The sequence below is a fragment of the Giraffa tippelskirchi genome, chromosome X, assembly GCF_054371585.1.
Source record: "Giraffa tippelskirchi isolate mGirTip1 chromosome X, T2T-mGirTip1v1.2.pri, whole genome shotgun sequence".
Taxonomy (NCBI): domain Eukaryota; kingdom Metazoa; phylum Chordata; class Mammalia; order Artiodactyla; family Giraffidae; genus Giraffa; species Giraffa tippelskirchi.
The window spans coordinates 106,779,359-106,800,867 of NC_137289.1; the positions used below are offsets into that span (position 1 = coordinate 106,779,359).

At 39.8% G+C, this 21,509-nt stretch overlaps 1 protein-coding gene across 1 annotated transcript in view; it reads left to right on the plus strand.

Annotated features, from left to right (window-relative positions):
• The first annotated feature begins 634 nt into the window (after nt 1-634).
• Nucleotides 635-21,509, plus strand: part of EFHC2 (EF-hand domain containing 2) — a 224,704-nt gene continuing 203,829 nt past the window's right edge. The window contains exon 1 of the mRNA XM_081567282.1: nt 635-778. Coding sequence (XP_081423408.1) covers nt 737-778 — 42 coding nt within the window. The 5' untranslated portion in view covers nt 635-736. The remainder of the gene's footprint in view (nt 779-21,509) is intronic.

Below are 21,509 nucleotides of genomic sequence, written 5' to 3' on the forward strand. Positions count from 1 at the left end.
CACCTGACCCCGCCCCTGGCCACCATGACTGCACCAGGAACGAGCATCTTACAAAATATTTCGTTCAAATGGAAAAAAGTACAGAGGAAGGACTGAGGATGGTGGTTACCGCTGAACGGATTTTCTCGTGGTAGTGGTGGGAGAGGGGTGGGAGACGCTTGGGATTTGTGTGGCTTGGGATTCATTTGGAACGTTTTAACTACAAAGTAAAAGCTGGTGTAAATGCAACGTGCACTGGTGTTACATTTCTGTGAGCACACGGGTGTCATTTTATTTTCTGCACTCTTCTGTATGAACTAAATTTAATAACCAAATGGCAAGAAACAGAGAAATGTGCCAGAAACAGAGGAGCTTCAGTGCAGGAAGGGCTTTGAGCCCTATTAAAGGGTTAAAACAGCAAGCGGCGGGGGCGGGGAATGTTGCCATTAACAGCCTTTGTGTGCGCACAATGCGTGCGGAGAGAAAAGCCTCGGGGGAGACACGTACCCGGCTGAGTGGGTGGGGTGGGTGGGGTGGGTGGGGTGGGTGGGGGGAGGGGCGCGCGCGTATTTTCCGCCTAGCCCCGCGCCGGTCCCGCCCCGAGCCCCAAGCCCGCGGAAGCCCCTCCTCCTTCCGTGACACCGCCTCCGTCTCTAGGTAACGTGGAGTTGCGGGGTGGTCAAACAAAGCGGCCAAAAGGTGACTGCTGCCTGCTGGCCCCTTTTCTCGGACCCGTGACCCTCGGACGCTCGAAGCCATGGCCCTGCCGCTGCTGCCCGGCAACAGCTTCAACCGTAATGTGAGTAGAGAGGGCACCCGAGGTCAGAGGCCCCGGCCAAAGTTTGGGGTCCAGGTGTGGCCATTTCCCTGGCCTCCTAACGCTGCTTCGCCTTCTGTGGATTGGGTGCAGCTTGGGTCAAACTTTGAAGGCTCTTGGACTACCTCCCCTTCCCCCTCTGTCCAGCTGCATCTAGATGCTTTCCTTACATTAGATACAGAAGTAGAGTCCTTATAGATGCTAAGACCCTCGAAGGTAGCCCGTGGTAGGGTTGATGATAGTCATCGATGAGCGTTGAAAGGTGTGCCGGGGGCTGTGTTTTAATCACATTACACGGCATTAGGTGCTCCCAACAGCCCTTTGTATCAGCTATTTTTAATTCCTATTTTACAGTTGAAGAAACTGAGGCACAGAGCGATGAGTCAGTCACTCACTGGCCAGAGCTACACAGTCTCAGTGGTGAAGCTAGGTTTCCTCCAGGCAACCAGTCTCCACAGCCCAGGAACCTAATCACTCTCCTTAATACCCTTTGTGAAAGTGTTATTAAAGTGAAAAAACCTGACACTCTCAAGGCTGGTAGGGGGCGGATAAGGGTTCCACTAGAGAGCAGGATCCAAACTTGCAGTTCTTTCTTCATTTAGGATTGGGAATGGTTCATTTCAAAAACAAAATGAAAGTACCAAACAACACAACATTAAAAACCCTGAGCACGCAAGAACTTTTGCCAGTAAATAGCATCTTCTTTAATCCACAACAGAAAAATGATTCAGGTTTTTGTTTGCACTGGTCCCTATTCTTTACTGGGGTTTTCTAGATGTATCTGTAAGAAGGGAAATTGATGGGACCACTCAAGGTATTTGTGTAAACCTCTGGTAAGTTTAGAAAACAGGCTGCAGATTGAAGCATTCGACTTTATGGATGCTGAACAGTGTCTGTATCCAAGTTGTTGGCCCTAAGGTACCAGTTTTCTTGTAGCTTCAGACCAGTGCATTCTGACCCCTGCAGGTTGGCTGGTCAGTTCAGCTTATTTCTTGACCACTGGTTTGTGCTTTCTTGGCTGATGGGTAGAGGCTGGCCTTCTTTCCTAACATTGCCCTTCGGTAAGATTATTGTTGTTTAGTCATGTCCAACTCTTTGTGACCCCATGGACTGTAGCCCGCCAGGCTCCTCTGTCCCTAGGATTTCCCAGGGAAGAATACTGGAGTGGGTTGCCGTTTCCTACTTCAGGGGATCTTTCTGACCCAGGGGTCGAACCCACATCTCTTGTGTCTCCTGCATTGGCAGGTGGATTCTTTACCACTGAGCCACCTGGGAAGCCCTTGGTAAGATTAAGCCAGTCACAGATTAAGTAAAGCCCCTGAAAGGCAGGGCATGAAAAAGGATTCCAGAAATAAAGAAGCATGCTGTGTAAAAGTAATTCTAATCAAAATTGAATGTAGAGCCCACAGCTTTGGGCCTAGCAACACCTCAGATCCTCAGCTCTCACATACAGTGATTAAGAGTGGGATGAACAGTGGTTGGATGAGATATTTTAAAATCTGCAAGGCTGTACTGAGTGTACTTTGCTTTTTTTAAAGTTTTTTTTTTTTTATCGTGAAGTATAACACATATACAGAAAAATGCACAATGAATGCTTATAGAATAGATATCAAGAAGGAAACTATTACCAGGACTCCCAAAGCATCAACCTTGCCTAGGGTTGCCAGATTTAGCAAGTAAAAATACATGTCCCAAATAGTGCATGGGATCTACTTATATTAAAAGATTCTCTGTTGTTTATCTGAAACTCATATTTAACTGAGCAGCTTGTATTTTACATGGCAACCCTACCTATGACCCTTTCTGGTCATTACACCTTCTTTATTCTCTGAAGACAACTACTCTCCTGGCTGCTATCACTGTAGTTCGGTTTGGCTTGCTTTTGAAATTTGTGTCAATGGAAATGTCCGGTTTTTATTCTTTTGTGGCTGGCTTTTTTTTTTTAAGCTCAGCATTATGTTTGTGAGATTTGTTCATGTGTCTGTCTGTAGAGATAGTTTGTATGTTTTCACTGCTCTAGAGTATTCTACTGTATGGGTGTTGAAAGTAAAAGTGTTAGTCCCTCAGTCGTGTCCAACTCTTTGCAACCCCAAGGACTGTAGCCGGCCAGGCTCCTCTGTCCATGGGATTTCCCAGGCAAGAATACTGGAGTGGGTAGCTATTCCTTTCTCCAGGGGATCTTCCTAACCCAAGAATTGGACTCAGGTCCCCTGCATTGCTGCAAGATTCTTAACCATCTGAGCCACCAGGGAAGCCCTGTATATATATAGGAAAATACTGTATGGGTATGACATCATTTGTTTTTTTTAATTTAATTTTATTTATTTATTTTTTAACTTTACAATATTGTATTTGTTTTGCCATACATTTACATGAATCCACCATGGGTATACATGTGTTCCCCTTCCAGAACCCCCCCTCCCACCTCCTTCCCCATCCTATCCCTCCGGGTCATCCTGGTGCACCAGCCCCGAGCACTCTGTATCATTCATCGAACCTGGACTGGCTATTCGTTTCACAATGACATCATTTATATACACAATTTAGTCTTGACAGAGATTAGGTTTGTTTGGGGTTATTAAAAAATAGTTTGCTGTGACTGTTGTTCATGTCTCTGAGTACAATTGCCAGATCAAATGGTATTCTTTTTTTTTAAAAGTCAAGTTCTTTTTTTTAATATAATTTTAAAATTTCTCACATGGCATTCTTAGGTTCAGCTTTGATAGATGCTGTCATAGTGCTTTAGTTCAGTTCAGTCACACAGTCGTGTCCAACTGTTTGCGACCCCATGGACTGCAGCACGCCAGGCCTCCCTGTCCATCACCAACTCCCAGAGTTTACTCAAACTCATGTCCATTGAGTCGGTGATGCCATCCAACCATCTCATCCTCTGTCATCCCCTTCTCCTCCTGCCTTCAATCTTTCCCAGCTTCAGGGTCTTTTCAAATGAGTCAGCTCTTCACATCAGGTGGCCAAAGTATTGGAGTTTCAGCTTCAGCATCAGTCCTTCCAGTGAATATTCAGGACTGATTTCCTTTAGGATGGACTGGTCATAGTGCTTATATCAATTTAAATTCCCACCAACATTTTATTTTCCTGTTGGATCACAACAAAGTGTGGAAAATTCTTTAAGAGATGGAAATACCAGACCACCTTACCTGTCTCCTGAGAAACCTGTATGCAGGTCAAGAAGCAACAATTAGAACCGGACATGGAACAACAAACTGATTCCAAATTGGGAAAGGAGTACATCAAGTCTGTGTATTGTCACCCTGCTTATTTAACTTATATGCAGAATACATCATGTGAAATGCTGGGCTGGACGAAGCACAAGCTGGAATCAAGATTGCTGGGAGAAATATCAATAACCTCAGATACGCAGATGACACCACCTTTATGGCAGAAAGCAAAGAAGAATGAAAAAGTCTCTTGATGAAAGTGAAAGAAGAGAGTGAAAAGGCTGGCTTAAAACTTAACATTCAAAACGCAAAGATCATGGCATCCAGTCCCCTCACTTCATGGCAAATAGACGGGGAAACAATGGAAACAGTGACAAATTTATTTTCTTGGGCTCCATAATCACTGCAGATGGTGAGTGCAGCCATGAAATTAAAAGACGCTTGCTCCTTGGAAGAAAAGCTATGACCAACCTAGACAGCATATTAGAAAGCAGAGGCATTCCTTTGCCAACAAAGGTCCATCTAGTCAAAACTATGGTTTTTCCAGTAGTCATGTTTGGATGTGAGAGTTGAACCATAAAGAAAGCTGAGCCCTGAAGAATTGGTGCTTTTGAACTGTGGTGTTGGAGAAGACTCTTAAGAATCCCTTGGACTGCAAAGAGATCAAACCAGTCCATCCTAAAGGAAATCAATCCTGAATATTCATTGGAAGGACTGATGCTGAAGGCAAAGCTCCAGTACTTCGGCTACCTGATGCAAAAAGCCGACACGTTGGAAAAGACCCTGATGCTGGGAAGGATTGAAGGCAGGAGGAGAAAGGGACTACCGACAGAGGATGAGATGGTTGGATAGCATCACTGACTCGGTGGACATGAGTTTGAGCAAGCTCTGGGAGTTGGTGATGGACAGGGAAGCCTGGTGTGCTGTAGCCCATGGGGTCGCAAAGAATTGGACACAGCTGAGCTACTGGATAGAACCATATTCTTTTTTTTTATTTTAAATTAGTTTATTTATATATTTTTTAACTTTGCAATATTGTATTTGTTTTGCCATACATTGACATGAATCCATCATGGGTGTACATGTTTTCCCCTTCCAGAACCCCCCTCCCGCCTCCCTCCCCATCCCATCCCTCCAGGTCATACTGGTGCACCAGCCCCAAGCACACTGTATCATGCATCAAACGATGCCCATCAGCAGACGAATGGATAAGGAAGCTGTGGTACATATACACAATGGAATATTATGCAGCCATTAAAAAGAATACGTTCGAATCAGTTCTAATGGATAGAACCATATTCTAACACTCGATTCTGTTAGTTTTTTGAATTTTATTATTACTTATTTGTTTTTAAGGTAATTTTATTTATTCATTGGCTGTGCTGGGTCTTCATTTTTTTGTTGTTGTTGCACATGGGCTTTTCTGTAGTTGTAGTGAGTGGGGGCTATTCTTCAGTTGTATTGCACAGGCTTCTCATTGTGTGGCTTCTCTTGTTGCAGAGCATGGGCTCTAGCATGCGTGGGCTTCAGTAGTTGCGGGTCCCAGGCTCTGGAGCATGGGCTTAGTTGCCAGGCGGTATGTGGGATCTTCCTGGACCAGAGGTGGAATCGCTGGATGGGTAAGGTGGATTCTTACCCATCAGGGAAGCCCTAAATTTTAGTTATTTTGACCAGTGGGTGTAGTGCAGCTCTGTAATTTTAATCTGTGGTTTTCCAAATCCTAGTGAAATTGAGCACAGTTCACACATTTTTTGGTCATTTGGATAGTTTCTTTTGTGTGGTACCTATTTGTCTTTTGTCTAATTTCTATTGGGCTGCCTGTCTTTTTCTTAGTGATCTGCAGGAGTTCTGTATAGATTTTGGATATGACTCCTTTGTCAGATGTATGTGTTGTAAATATCTTTCAGTCTGTGGTTGGCCTTTTTACTTTCTTAATGGTGTTTTTGATGAAGAATTTGTCCTTAATTAAATTAGTACTTTTTGTTTCCTATTTAAGAAATAGCTTCTTACGTCAAGTTCATGATGATATTTGCCTGTGTTATCTTCTGGAAATTTGATTGTTTTTACCTTTCACATTTAGATCTATAATCTAACTGGAATACATTTGTAGGTGTGTGTGTGAAAAGAGGTAGGGATCAGGTTGTATTTTTCCCCATGTAGCTCTTCAGTTAACCCAGAACCGTTTGTTAAAGAACAAAATTCTGAGTAAAATTTAAAGAGCTTATTGGCTTTATTTAGTGATTCATGAATCAGGCAGATGGAAAGGAGCTCTGAAGAGCTATACAAGGCAAGAGATTTGGGGAAGTTTTACTAGGCAAAAAATCAGATTGGTTATTGTAAGGTTACTTTCCTTATAGGGAATGGCAGGGGTTTATCAGGCAGATTACCTAACTAATGCTGATCAGGAGATTCATGGTTGACTGGTTTAAGATTCTATTTTTGGGAGAGCTGAAACTGTAACAACATTAAATTTCAGTTTGGTGACATAGGGCTTAGCGTAAGCAACTCCATTTGGGTCCTGTTGTCTTTAACACATTTTTGGAAATGGCCAACTTTTTTCCAGTAGAGCTACATTTGTCATAAATCAAGTATCCAAAATATGTGTGGGTCTGCTTTTAGACTTGTGAATGTATTTTTAAAAAGTATTTATTTACTTTATGCTTTAGACCATTAGGAGTGTCTGTGTGTGTGTGTATGTATGTGTGTGTGTGTGTGTGTGTGTGTGTGTGTGTGTGAACTAGAAAATGATAGTATACTTACTGGATATCTTAGGCTGTCCTTCCACAAATCAGTATTTATATATTGAGTATCCTAGTATGTGCCCAAAGCAGGTGGCTACATTAAAAAATTGTTACACTAGCCTTAGGACTAAATGTGCTATGTGTTGCCAAAAAATTAATATTTTAAAAAACTTGCACTTAGTTAGAAGGTTGGATGCTGTCTGGCACAGATTGGTCACAGAGTCCTAAAGCCAAATCTGGCCTTTTTATCCCGGCCTCCTTCCTGCCTGTTACAGAGCTCTGCTTGCTGAATTAAATTGTTGAGAGAAAAACCTTGGCCTCCTGGAGATAGCATAATTATTGGCTGTTTGGGTTTAAAATTATAACACAAGCTCACTAACTTTTACTGCTTTTTCTTAGAAATTAAAAAAGGAACTTACTCCCCATCTTAATTAGTTGCTGGTAGTCGATCATGAGCAATAGGTTGATTTCTGTCTACAGCCAGGTGATGTGAAGTATTGTGCTTTCTAAGATATAGGCATTTGTATCATTATTTTAATGTGAATTAATTGCAAACCTAAGGGGAAGATCACAATTTCAGACACAAAATATCCTTTTTTTCCCCCATGCTGGATTTGTATTAAGCTAAGAGAATCTCAGGCATGTTGTCAAAAATGATAGGCTATTAAAGTTAAAAGGGACAGTTTCAGCCAGAGCTGAAAATCCCTTCTTCTGCATTTTAGACAGATGGTTGTGTAGCTGATCCTAAATGCCTCTAATGAATAACAAGGAGCACACTTTCTGTTTTTCATGAAGATACCTCGCCACCATCTTAGGAGAGTTTGTTGTAAATAGTCCATCCTCTATAAGTGTTGTAAACAGTTCATCCTCTAATTTATAATGAAGCAACTGTTTCCTTAATAAGAAAAAGGAATTATTTAAATTTACAACAGTAAAATAAAACAAGTTTATGCGTCGAACCTGGACTGGCGATTTGTTTCACATATGATAATATACATGCTTCCATGCCATTCTCCCATATCATCCTGCCCTCACCCTCTCCCGTAGAGTCCATAATACTGTTCTATTTATCTGTGTCTCTTTTGATGTCTCGCATACAGGGTCATCTTTACTGATTAACTAAATACCATATATATGTGTTAGTATACTGTATTGGTGTTTTTCTTTCTGGCTTACTTCACTCTGTATAATAGGCTCCAGTTTCATCCACCTCATTAGAACTGATTCGAATGTGATGGGGAGGGAGGTGGGAGGGGTGTTCTGGAAGGGGAAAACATGTACACCCATGGTGGATTCATGTCAGTGTATGGCAAAACAAATACAATATTGTAAAGTTAAAAAATAGAAAATAAACTAATTTAAAAAAAATCAGTTTATTATGCTTGGAAAGAGTAATTATTTCATGAACCTTTGTGTCACATGTGTATAACGGCACTAGCTTGCACTAAAATCTATTTGTTATTGTGGCTGTAGTCAGCATTTGAAAACCACTCTTATTAGAGCCATCTTCACCAATTTCTTGCCTCTGACTTAAATTCTCATGTTCAACATCCTTCAAGGCCAAATCTAGTCTCTCACCGTCCAGGAAGTCTCAACTGATCCTAGTCAGTCTTTCTTAGTGTTTTTCTTTTGTTTGTTTTTGATTAAGGTGAAACTCACATAATATAAAATGAGCCATTAACCATTTCAAAATGTACAATTCAGTGGCATTTAGTACATCCACAGTGTTTTGCAACTGTCATCTCTACCTAACTAGTTCCAAGACATTTTCATCCCCTCACAATCTTTTACCCCAGGGGAACCTTTGAAATGATTTTCAGGTCTTGGGGGAACTCCTGCGTAAAAATGATTTCTATAGCCCATGGTATGTTAGCAAGATCCATGAGTTGTAGATATAGTGATCCAATAATAATTGTCTCTTTTGAGTAAAGAATAATGGTTTTCTGTGGATTTGTTGATTTTGGCCAAGTAATTCACCTACTCTGTGATTTTCTTTTCTCACAAAGGATGTCAACTCTAATGAGAGTGCCCTAGGGGAAGCATCAGGGCTTTTTTTTTCTTACTGTAAAATTTCCTACTTGATTTTCTCCCCTTTTTTCCTTACCCAAGTAGACCTAAAAATCCTCTCACAGTTTCTACTATAGAGGGTTGCTGGTAGGGTATGAAATGTGGTATGAGCAAGAATAGTTTTCTCCCTCATTTAAAACTAAAAAAAGGACTTTTAGCCAGATTTTCTTGAGAAACAAACAGGTAGTTAAGCTTAGCTTACCTTTCTTTTCTTTTCATACTTTTAAAAAATTCATAAGGCATCATGATACATTTCTGGTAAATACTATTTTAATCAAAGGTGAGATTTACTTTTTCCAAAAAGTAGGCTTAGTTGGTTTAATTTAAATAAAGGTTGTACGTTCACTTTACTTAATGCTGTTTATAACATGAAAATATAGACGGTGTTAAATAAGCAAAACTCCTAAAATCATACTGTCAAAGCAATATGAATAAAAATACAGCCTGAGACATAATTTTATGTGAGACCTAAAAATTGTGTTTTCTTAATGGCTGATACGATCAGGCTCAAATATAAACAGTTATACAATCATTATAATCTTGATCTCCTTGTAGACCTATATATACATAAGAAAATAGTTTTTTAAAAAACCAAAAGAATGAAAATTAGATCTTCAGGGTGAAACCTAGGCTTGTATTTTGTCATATAGACATGCAATTCTGAGTCAAATTTGAGATAAGTACATACACATTTCGTTTTCAACTGAGATGAGGTTTCTCACCTTTCTCTTGATACTTGTTAAGCAAGGAAAGCTTTGCTTATATTTGTGAGAAGTTAAAAACTGCAGCAAAATGTTCCACTACTTTTGTATGAATTGCAGGATACTTGATTTTCACGTAAATTTGGAACTGGTCATATGTGTGTGTTTAATTTTATAAGAAATTGCTGAACTATCTTCCAAAGTGGCTGTACCATTTTGGATTCCCACCAGCAATGAATGAGAGTTCCTGTTATTCCAAATTCTTGAGAGCATTTGGCATTGGCAGTGTTTTGGATTCTAGCCAATCTCATAGGTGTGTAGTTCTTGATTTAAACTTTTATTTCGTCAGTGGCTTAAGAATGATGTTGAACGTCTTTTCGTGTCCTTACTTGCCATCCGTATATCCTCTTTGGTGAAATGTCTGTTCATGTCTTTTGCCCATCTTTAATTGGGTTGTTTCCTTATTGTTGAGTTTTGAGAGTTCTTTATATATTCCAAATACAAGTCCATTGTTGGATATGGGGTTTACAAATATTTTCTTCCAGTCTGTGGCTTGAATTTTCATTCTCTTAAAACAAGGCTAGAAAATATGTATACATTTTTAAAGATAAAATACCACATGAATCCACACTGATATTTGAAATGTTAATTAAGGATTACAGAAATTTTAATTTCTTTGATTCTTATATTGAAAATCTTGATTCATAAAGACATTAGCATAATTACTTGCTTTTGTGCATGCATGTGTGTCTGCTTGGTTGTTTCTGACTCTTTGCGACCCCATGGACTGTAGCCCACCAGGCTCCTCTGTCCATGGAGTATTCCAGGCAAGAATACTGGAGTGGGTTGCCATTCTACTTCAGGGGATCTTCCTGACCCAGGGATCGAACCCACATCTCCTACATCTCCTGCATTGCAGGCAGATTCTTTACCACTGAGCTACCTGGGAAGCCCAGTTATTTGCTTTATCCTACCATAAATAAGAGGCTTCCCTGGTGGCTCAGACAGTAAGGAATCTGCCCATGATTCAGGAGACCCAGCATCATTAGTCATTAGAGAAGTGTAAATTAAAACCATAATGAGATATTGCTTCATACCCACGAGGATAGCTATAACAAAAAAAAGATAATACCAAGTATTGATGAGGATATATAGTAATTGAAACCCTCTTATACAGAAAAGTCTGCAGTTGCACAGAAGTTTATACATGGAGTTACTATATGACACAGCACTCCTAGGTATATACCCAAGAGAAAAGAATTTGTTCACAAAAAAATGTGTACATGAATGTTCGTAATAGAATTATTCATAGTAGACAAAAAATATAAACAACCCCAATGTCTGTCAACTGGTAAATGGGTAAACAAAATGTGGTATATTAATACAATAGAATATTATTTAGCCATAAAAAGGAATGAAATACTGATACATGCCACAACATAGATGGACCTCAAAAGTATTATACCACATGTGCTATGTAAAAGACTACATATTATATGATTCCATTTATGTGAAATATACAGAATAGGCAAATCTATAGTGACAGAAAGATGAGTAGTTGCCTAGATGTATGTGTGGATGAAGGGAAGAAGTGGAGAGTGACTGCTAATGGGTTTTTTTTTTTGATGATGAAATTACTCTGAGATTATGATAAAGATTGCACAATTTTGTAATTATAGTGAACTCCATTGAATTGTATATTTTAAATGGGTGAACTTTATAATAGACACTTATTTTGCTTCCATAGCTTAGCTATTGTAAATAATTCTGCTATGAACATTGAAAAACTGAAAAGTGAAAATGTTAGTTACTCAGTTGTGTCTGACTCTTTGTGACCCCATGGACTGCAGCAGCCTGGCTCCTCTGTCCATGGAATTTTCCAGGCAAGAATACTGGAGTGAGTAGCTATTCCCTTTTCCAGGGGATTTTCCTGACGTGGGGATTGAACCTGGGTCTCCTGTACTGCAGCAGATTCTTTGCCATCTAAGCCACTGAACATTAGGGTGCAGGTAATATCTTTGAATTAATGTTTACATCTTCTTTGGATATATACCCAGATAAGGCATTAATGTCCAAAATATATAAAGAGCTCATATAACTCAATGTATGAAAAAAAAAAAAACAACAAATAGCCTGATTTAAAAATGGGCAGAAGCACCTCAGTAGACATTTTTCCAAAGAAGACATACAGATGGCCAATAGGCACATGAAAAACATACTCAACATTGCTAATCATCAGGGAAATGCACATCAAAACCACAATGAGATATCACCTCACATCTGCCGGAATGGCTATCATCAAAAAGACCACAAACAACAAATGTTGGCAATGATGTAGAGAAAAGGAAACCCTTGTACACTGCTGGTGGGAATGTAAATTGGTTCAGCCACTATGGAAAACAGTATATGGAGATTTCTCAAAAATGCTAAAAATAGAACTACTATATGACATATAAATTATACCTCAATGAAACTGTTAAAAAAACAGCCAAAGAAAGGAGTTGGTGGGGGTATATTGCTAGACAGTCAAACGATAGGTGTTTGCTGTGCCAGATCACAGGATTGTTTTGATTTAGTTTTCAGTTACTCATTCCTGTTAACTTTTGAAATGTCCTTGAAATCACATGATTTCAGACTGAGCCACTTCGTTTGAGACCATTTTTTTTTTTTTTTTTTTTGGCCATGCTGTATGGGTTGTGGGATCTCTGTTCCCTGACCAGGGATTGAACCTGGGGCATGGCAGTGAAAGCACCTAATCCTAACCACTGGATCACTAGGGAGCTCCAGATTGGGCTACTTCTTGCGACTGCTGTTCATACTTTGGAAATGATGTAAAACTGTTATTGCTATTCCTAAATGTTAATTTGCATTTCAGAAAGCAAAGTCTCTTTGCCTACTCAGGTATCAAACATGTGATTTTGGTTATTTTTGTATTCTGTCCTGAACTTTATAGTGACTTAATCTAAATTATCTCATATGGTAAGAACTCTAGAGATGTGGCAGTTTTAGGTTTAGACAGTGGATGATGAATGTCATAAAGGGCTCAGATTCTTTTTATCTCTCCATTTTGCCATCTTCAGAATGTTGGGTTTTCTTAGGCTTGTAACTTCATGGTTGCAATATGGTTGCCTCAGTTCCTCAGTTGCCTCAGACATCACAACTTCCTATAACCATGTTCAAGACAAACGGGAAGGAGGGATGGGGTAAGGCTCTTATATCAGAAAACAATGTGTTTCCAGGCTGCCAGTAGGTTTCTACCTTACATCTTATTGTCTAAACTTCAGTCACTTGGCTATCCTTTGCTACAAGGAACATTGGGAGCTTGATTTTTCACCGTCTATATTTGGAGCTGGGAAAGAGAAAAAGGAACAAACAATGGCTGTTGGGAGCTAGCAAATTTTGTTTGCCACACCAGCCATAGACTCAGTACCTGTGAGTCTAAATGCTCTTCTCAGCCTTAGAATCCCTTTCTTTAAACTTTTTTGTTTTTAAATTATACAGGTATTTCTCTGATAATGAGTGATGTTGAGCATCTTTTCATGTGTTTGTTAGCCATCTGTATGTCTTCTTTGGAGAAGTGTCTGTTTAGTTCTTTGGCCCACTTTTTGATTGGGTCGTTTATTTTTCTGGAATTGAGCTGCAGGTGTTGCTTGTATATTTTTGAGATTAATTGTTTGTCCGTTGCTTCGTTTGCTATTATTTTCTCCCATTCCGAAGGCTGTCTTTTCACCTTGCTTATAGTTTCCTTTGTTGTGCAAAAGCTTTTAATTTTAATTAGGTCCCATTTGTTTATTTTTGCTTTTATTTCCAATATTCTAGGAGGTGGGACATTGAGGATCCTGCTGTGGTTTATGTCGGAGAGTGTTTTGCCTATGTTTTCCTCTAGGAGTTTTATAGTTTCTGGTCTTACATTTAGATCTTTAATCCATTTTGAGTTTAGGGCTGGTGCACCGGGATGACCCGGAGGGATGGGATGGGGAGGGAGGTGGGAGGGGGGTTCTGGAAGGGGAAAACATGTACACCCATGGTGGATTCATGTCAATGTATGGCAAAACAAATACAATATGGTAGTGTTAAAAAATAGATAAATAAACTAATTTATTAAAAAAAATAAAAGAAAAAAATAAATCATACAGGTAACACGAGTATATTGGGGCTTCCCAGGTGGCTCAGTGGTAAAGAATCCACCTGCCAATGCAGGACACCCGGCCAGGTTTGATCCCTGGGTTGGGAAGATCCCCTGGAGCAGGAAATGGCAACCCACTCCAGTATTCTTGCCTGGGAAATCCCATGGACAGAGGAGCCTAGTGGGCTACAGTCCCAGGGGGTCAAGAAAGAGTCATACATGACTTAGTAACTAAACAACAGCATGAGTATATTATTAATATCATTGTAAAAATTCAAACAATACCATCTTTTCTTAACAATGTTCTTTTTCATAATGGAAAACAAACCTAACACTCCAGTTAAACCAGTGAGCTTACTATCTATCCTTTGAATATATTTTGGACTTTTCCACTCAACTGTTGGTTTACTTGCCCCCTTCCCCAACAGCATTTTTGTACGTTTCCTCCTTCCCATCCAGATGCTAGCCTTGCCTCGAAACTCGGCTCTTTTCCCCCCTCATTAAAACCTTCCCTGATCATCTCAGCAAAAGCCGTCTCTCTGGCTCCATAACTGTGAACACTCATATTGTCCCGACTACTCATTTGCCGCCTTACTGGCTGTGTTGTGCTTTGCATTCTTGATGTGTGATTGTAACATCCCTCAGCCAACTGAGAAACCCATGATTGAGGCCCTTTGGGTTGGTCTTCCTTACCCAGGGCAGGCCCTCAATAGGTGCCAGTCAATTGCCCCTGTCTACCTGTAGCAGCCATGCCTAAAAGGTAGCAGAGATAGACGCAGTTTTGGGAGAATCATCTCTGAAATGCTTCCCGCCAGTGTCTTCCACTGATGCCATGTGACAAATGCTTCTTATTTTAGCAAGAGTGAATATAAAGGAGGAAGAAGGTCATTTGCTTTTGTGACATAAATGAGCAATAAGCCTCTCAGGATGCATGGCTTATACAAAGCAGCCAGGACATCACGTATATGTCACTATGCAGGTTGTGACCCAAAGCCTCTCTACCATGCAGTGGGATGCTCCTTTTTCCTTGTTGGCACCCAGTTTGGTTTTTTTCTGGAGGCAGCAGATTTTTTCTCTGAACATTCATCAGGCAGTGCCCTGTAGGAGACCAGTCTCCCAAGAACAGGATTCCAGGTACGCAGGAGTGCAAATGTAAAGGGATTTCTTGGTTCATTTCCTGAGAAGGTTTTCCTGTTCCTACCGTTGTAGGAAGGGCAGAGTCAACTTTGTAGGGGGGATTACCCAAAGCAAAAAAGAAAGAAGAGGCAGACATTTTCACTCTCTCATTAACCAAAGCCCCCAAATGCCCAAATTTGACCTGGGAACTCCACTATGACAAAGTGACAAGTTTGGCCAGTTGAAGACCAAACAAATTCTTTGCTTTCCTGATTACATGTTTGGCATCCCAAAGAAGGGAATGGTAACGAACTGCTGGAGTTTTGGGGGCTATCAGGTCAGTTCGCACGGCTGAATGGTTAATTTAGACCACCTTCTCTTCTTCACTTGCCTTTGGTATTTGAAACAGAGATGTTTGTTTTGTCATTTATAGGGCCGTGTTTCATCTCATTTCTGTGAGATGTCAGTCATTCATTGCTCATCTCTATTCATGTTCACACTTAATACCTTATAAAAGGCACCTGAATAGAAACTCGCCTTGTTACTGAGGAAAGTAAACCCTCTCTTGCCTTTTATTGTTAATGGAAATTTTTATGGAGATGATTGTAGATTTACATGCAGCTATCAGAAACAATACAGAGAGATCCTGTGTATACTTTACCCACTTTCCCATTGGTAATTTATTGCAAAACTACTATAGTAGCACAACCAGGATATTAACATTAATATAATCTGTCGATCTTATTCAGATTTTCCCAGTTTTATTAATACTTGTACTCATTTGCATGTGTGCATTTTATCGCTACAGTTCATCACATGTGTCGGTTACTGTGGCCATCTTGACAGTGAAGGTGCAGAACAGTTTCATTATCACAAGGATCTCTCCTATTGCTCTTTTATAACGATACTTCCTTCCTTCGCATCAGCCTCCCCCACCCCTTACCTCCACTCCTGGTCCTGCTGTTCCCCACAGCTTCCCTAACCCCTGTTCTCCATTTCTGAAATTTTATTACTTTGAAATATTACATAAATGAAATCATAAAGTATGTACCCCTTGGGATTATTTTTTTCTCACTCGACATAATTCTCTGGAGCTTTATCCAGGTAGTTGCATGTATCAGTTCTTCATTTCCATTGCTGAGTAGTACTCTGTGTGTGTACCAGTTTATTTAACAGTTTACCTGTTGAAGAAGTTCTTGCCTATTTCCAGCTTTTGGTTGTTATGAATAAAGCTGTTACAAATATTCATATGCAGGTTTTTGTATGGACATGTGTTTTCATTTTTGGGGATAGATGCCTGAGAGTGCAATTGCTGGATCTTATGATAATTGCCTGTTTAGTTTTATTAAAAAAAAAAAAACCTACCAAGCTGTTTTTGAGAGCAAATGTACCATTTTACAGTCCAGCAACAGGGATCTCGTTTCTCTGCATCCTAGTTAGCATTTAGTGTTGTCACCGTTTTTCATTTCAGTTATCTTGATAGGTGTGTACAGATATCTCATTCTAGGTTGAGTTGTCATTTCTCTGATGGCTAATGAGTTGAATATCTTTTCATGTGCTTATTTACCATCTGTATATCTACGTTGGTGAAATGTCTTTTTAGGTCTTTTGCCTGTTTCTAATCGGACTGTTTTGTATAACTGTTGAGTTTTGAGAATTCTTTATACATTCTAGATACTAGCCCTTTCTCTAAGATGCGGATTGCACATTTGTTTCTCCCCATCTATAGCTTGTCTTTTTGTCCTATTAATTGTCTTTCGCAGAGCAAAAAAAAATTTCCAAATTTTAATGAATTCTAATTTATCAGATTTTTTCCCTTTATGGACCATGCTTCAATAGTAAGCCTAAGAGCTCTCTGCTTAGCCCTAGATTCTGAAGATTTTTCCTATACTTTTCCCTAAAAGTTTTGTAGTTTAACACTTTCGTGCAAGTCTGTGACCTGTTTTGGACTAATTTTTGTACAAAGTATGAAATTTAGGTCGAGATTCATTTGTTGAAAAGGCTAGCCTTCCACCATTTAATTGCTTTTACAACTTTGTGAAAAAAAAATCATTTGAGCATATTTGTGTGGGTTTCATTCTGTTCTCTATTCTGTTCCTTTGATCTATGTCTATGCTTCTGCCAATGTCACACTGTTTTTATTCCTGTAGTAATATGTGTGTGTGTGTGTGTGTGTGTGTGTGTGTGTTAGTCCCTCATTTGTGTCCAACTCTGCGACCTCATGGACTATAGCCTGCCAGTCTCCTCTGTCCATGGGATTCTCCAGGCAGGAATACTGGAGTGGGTTGCCATTTCCTCCTCCAGGGGATCTTCCTGACCCAGGGATCCAACCCACATCTCCTGCGTCTCCTGCATTGGCAGGCGGATTCTTTACTACTGAGCCATCTGGGAAACCCATATGCTTTACATAAGATCAATTAATAATCTTATTCTGTTTAAAAAGGGCATTAAAGCAAGCTTTTAAAGACTAAATGCATTAATTTGTAATACTTTATATTGCAAGTAATGGAATACCTGAACAATAGAGGCTTAAACAAGCAGGGGTTTATTTTTTTCACCAAGCAGGGAGTCTGGAGGTAGGTGGCTGCTGGCACACATTTAAAGGCTCTACTTTGAGCCAGGATCTCTGCAGTCCTACCCACCTTCCTGCCATGATCCCAAGATGGCTGCTGCAGCTCCAGACAGTATGTATACATCTCAAGGCAAGAAAAAGTGAGCTAGAGGCAGCATCACCTGCGTTTGTTCCTTGGCTTAAGAGGATGAAAGCCTTTTCCAGAATCCCAGAACAGAACTCTGAAAAGGAGGCTGAGGAAGCAAGTAGAGTGTTTAGCTTTATCTAGCTTTTAAATGGAGTCCAGCAAGGGAGAAGGAATTTGGGAATGGATATACTAATCTGCTAGGGACTTCCCAGGTAGCACTAGTAAAGAACCTGCCTGCCAATGCAGGAGACTTAAAAGATGTGGGTTTGATCCCTGGGTTGGGAAGATCCCCTTGAGCACAGCAGGACAACCAACTCCAGCATTCTTGCCTGGAGAATCCCATGGACAGAGGAGCCTGATGGGCTATAGTCCATAGGGTAGCAAAGAGTTGGACACGACTGAAGCAACTTAGCATGCACACATGTACTAATCAGCTACAATGAGCCAGTGATGTTAACTGAGTTTGGTGGAAGTCTTTAGAATTCTTTTTATTGATTGGTGCTCTGAGTTTAATTATTTAGAGGGAAATAAACAGTGTTTTCTGAGGAAGGGCTGCACAACTTTCTAGATCTTAGTGATTTAAGTTTATTTTTTACTTTACTGATTTAAATACATTATTAAATATATAATACCAACCTTATTGTTACATTGAGTTGATGGCTGAGAATCATGAGCACAACATTTTTCCAAGTTAGGTTTGGAAAGAGAAGAAAATCAGTTTAAAAATGTTTGAAGTTTTCTTTGACATGGCTTTTTAAAATTTTCACATTTGGGGTTTCTTTTTGAGTGATTTAGCTTTATTAATAAGTAATGATAGCTTTCATGCTCCTCTGGTCCTGAGCTCTACCCAAGGCAATTTTGTTATTATTTTCTCTGGGAAGTTCATAGGATTGCTCAATTACTTCTTTTTCTCTATAAAAGTACAGAAAAGAAGAAAAGAGAAAATGAATTTCTAAAATAAATATGCTCTGAAGAGAGAGGTAAAAAAAAATCTATTCATGGAACAGAAACAAACTAGTCCCAAATCTAGTCAGGCAGGACTACCTATGAATGATGTGTGTGTGTGTGTGTGTGTGTGTGTATGTGTGTTACCCCGTGGACTGTGTACCCTGCCAGACTCCTCTGTCCTTGGGACTTTTCAGGCAAGAATACTGGAGTGGGTTGCCATTTCCTCCTCCAGGGGATCTTCCTGACCCAGAGATTGAACCCACTTCTCTTGCATCTCCTGCATTGATGGGTGTATTCTTCATCACTGAGCCACCTGGGAAGTCCACTTAAGAATGATAGTTTCACATATACATTACCATATGTAAAATAGATAAGCAGTGTGTTTGATGTATAATGCAGGGCACCCAAAGCCAGTGCTCTGTGACAACCCGGAGGGATAGGGTGAGGAGAGAGGTGGGAGGAGGGTTCAGGATGGAGGGGGACACATGTATCCTATGGCCAATTCATGTTGATGTATGGCAAAAGCCATCCTAATATTGTAAAGTAATTATCCTCCAATTAAAATAAATAAATAAATGTAAAAAAGAATGATAGTTTTAGGTAATTCAGTATCAGATTTTCCACCAACCTCAAAAAGTAGTTAGAAAAGTACGTTTTGTTGACATATATTAAAATATTAAATATTAACTGGCTCTCTTCAGGCCCTGAATTTTTAGTAGCTCTGGTGGCTGTAAAAGGGTATCTGCAGTACTCTCCAATACCTATTCTGCTTTTAAGAGATTGAGTCTAGGTCCAATTACCTGATCTATTCCCTCCCTCCCACGTCATGGTGGTCATTTTTGTTATTACATTTGTCAAAAGCGAAAGTGGTAATTCAACCCTGATGACTTAAGCAAGGGGAGATCTATTCCTTTTCTCTAAGAGGGCACACACAATGCAAAGCCTAATGTTTGTGGGCTCAGGTATTGAGTTTTCATCCTGGATTCACTTTTTATATTAGTTGACTGGCATTGGGCAAATTACTTAAACTCTGTTCCTGAGTATCCCCATTTATAAAATGGGGATAATGATAAAGCATACTCAGAGATTTTTTCTGATAATTAAAATAATCTATCACTTCTAAAGTGGGCTTCCCTTGTGGCTCAGCTGGTATGGTTTTTATGGTGGTCTTGGCAACTTATAATTATTTACTAATCAATTCAATCATGTGATAAACTGCTCTTCCAATCTCTAGCTACAGAGACGGGATGGTGGTACCAGCTATTAATGTGATGTGAAACATCAAGGAGAGTCTGGCTTTGGCTGCTACCTTTCTGGTGGTGGTGCTGTGTGATGGGACCCAAGGAGTTGAGGTATCAAGGAACACTGGATCTGTGAATAGTATGTTCCTGATGTTATCATTTGCTGAGACATTTGCCTAATCTGTTTATACTGAGATTGAGCACCATTTCACAGCCACCATGGCATAGGGCAGGTTGACATCTGATCCTAAGAGATTGTAATGGCAAATCTCAAGCTTGTGTGTATGTATGTGTATGTTGGGAGGGGCAAACATTTGAAACAGGTTCCTATGTACTTTTACATCATACCAAACAAATAATCCAAGCAATTAGTTTCTGAGCTATAGAATTTTGAATTGAAATTTCAAGTTAATATTCTGATAGTGCAGAAATGGAATTTTTGCATGCTGTGCTGATGAAAATAATGATGTCAATAGAAATTGACATCATTGAACTTAAGGAGGCATAGGTATATTGTTGTTGATTGGGGTTTGGATGTGTGAATTCACAACTCACAAATCAAGAGTTTTGGAAAGGATATAGTAATAGTTCCTTTCATGTTAAAAGTATTCAAGAATCTGGTCTGGCTGATTTGATTTTGCTTAGCAAAAGAGTTAAAAATATTTGACAATATCTAGCTAATAGTCTGCATAGAGAAATTGCTCATGAATTTAGCAGGAACTTGATGAACTACGTTCTGAACTTTATGCATTGTGGTTTCTCTTCAGTTTTCATAGTACTGGTAGTTTACAGAAAAGGCCCCCTTATATGGTATACTTAGTCATTGTCACTAGCTGGACAGAAATGTACTGACAAGAGTTCATAGCACTTGTGTAGGTGTATGGTGGGGGAAGCCCTTTGCTTCTTCCAGTCTCTTCTCTTTCCCTTGCTGCTGTGATGGTGACCAGGAAAGGGAAGGCTAGCCTTGCTGAGGGTTCCTCAGGCTCAATCCAGTGGGTTAGTTTCCTTCAGAAATTTCAGGAATGAGAAACTCAGCCAATGCTGTTACATCCATATTTGGGAGCTGCAGCAATATATAGGCCAAGAAGCCAGGTGATAAAAATACTTTGTTCTCCTTATTGCTTTTTCTGCTCTCCCTCCTACCCCTTCCCAAATGGAAGTGAGGCTGGCATGAAACTTGCAAGTCACCTCCCATCACTCTTTCTTTCTTAACACACCCAATCACGCATGTTGGTTTCTTTACCCGATGTCTACTGTAGCAGTGCTTCTCCAAGTGTGGTGTGTATCTGTGACACTGAGAGTCTTTAGAAACTTCTGTAGCAAGTTGACCTTGCCATAATATCAGAGGGTGTGATCAGTGAGCTTGTAAGTTTTTATGTATTTGTTTTTATTTCAAATTTTTATAATTAATTTTATTGTATTCTATAAAAGTATCAGTCTGAACTGATTTGGGAAAAGAAGCAATCAAACTTGCCCTTCCTCAATGATAGTTTGAAGGTCCTGTCCCATTTCCTTCCCATTCCCATTGTCTTTACCCTCTTCAGGCCTTATCTCTCTCACCTTGTACCTGCTCAGCTGCACTAGCAGCTAACCGCACCTGCCTACTTCTCAATTCTCATGCGAATCCATCCTTTCTTCTTAATGTCAGGTGGAAAGAGGTGAATTAATTATATTCCTTCATTTATGATACAAAGCCATCATTGATTTGTGCAAGGTCTCTCTCTTGTTTTATGTATTTTTATTCCTTTTCATTCCCAGTCCCTAATCTCTTTCCCTTTCGACTTTATATAGGCTTCCATACAGATGTCTTTGATGCACATTTTTTTAAAAATTTAATGTTATTTTTGACTGTGCTGGGTCCTTGTTGCTATGTGCTGGCTTTGTCTAGTTGTGGC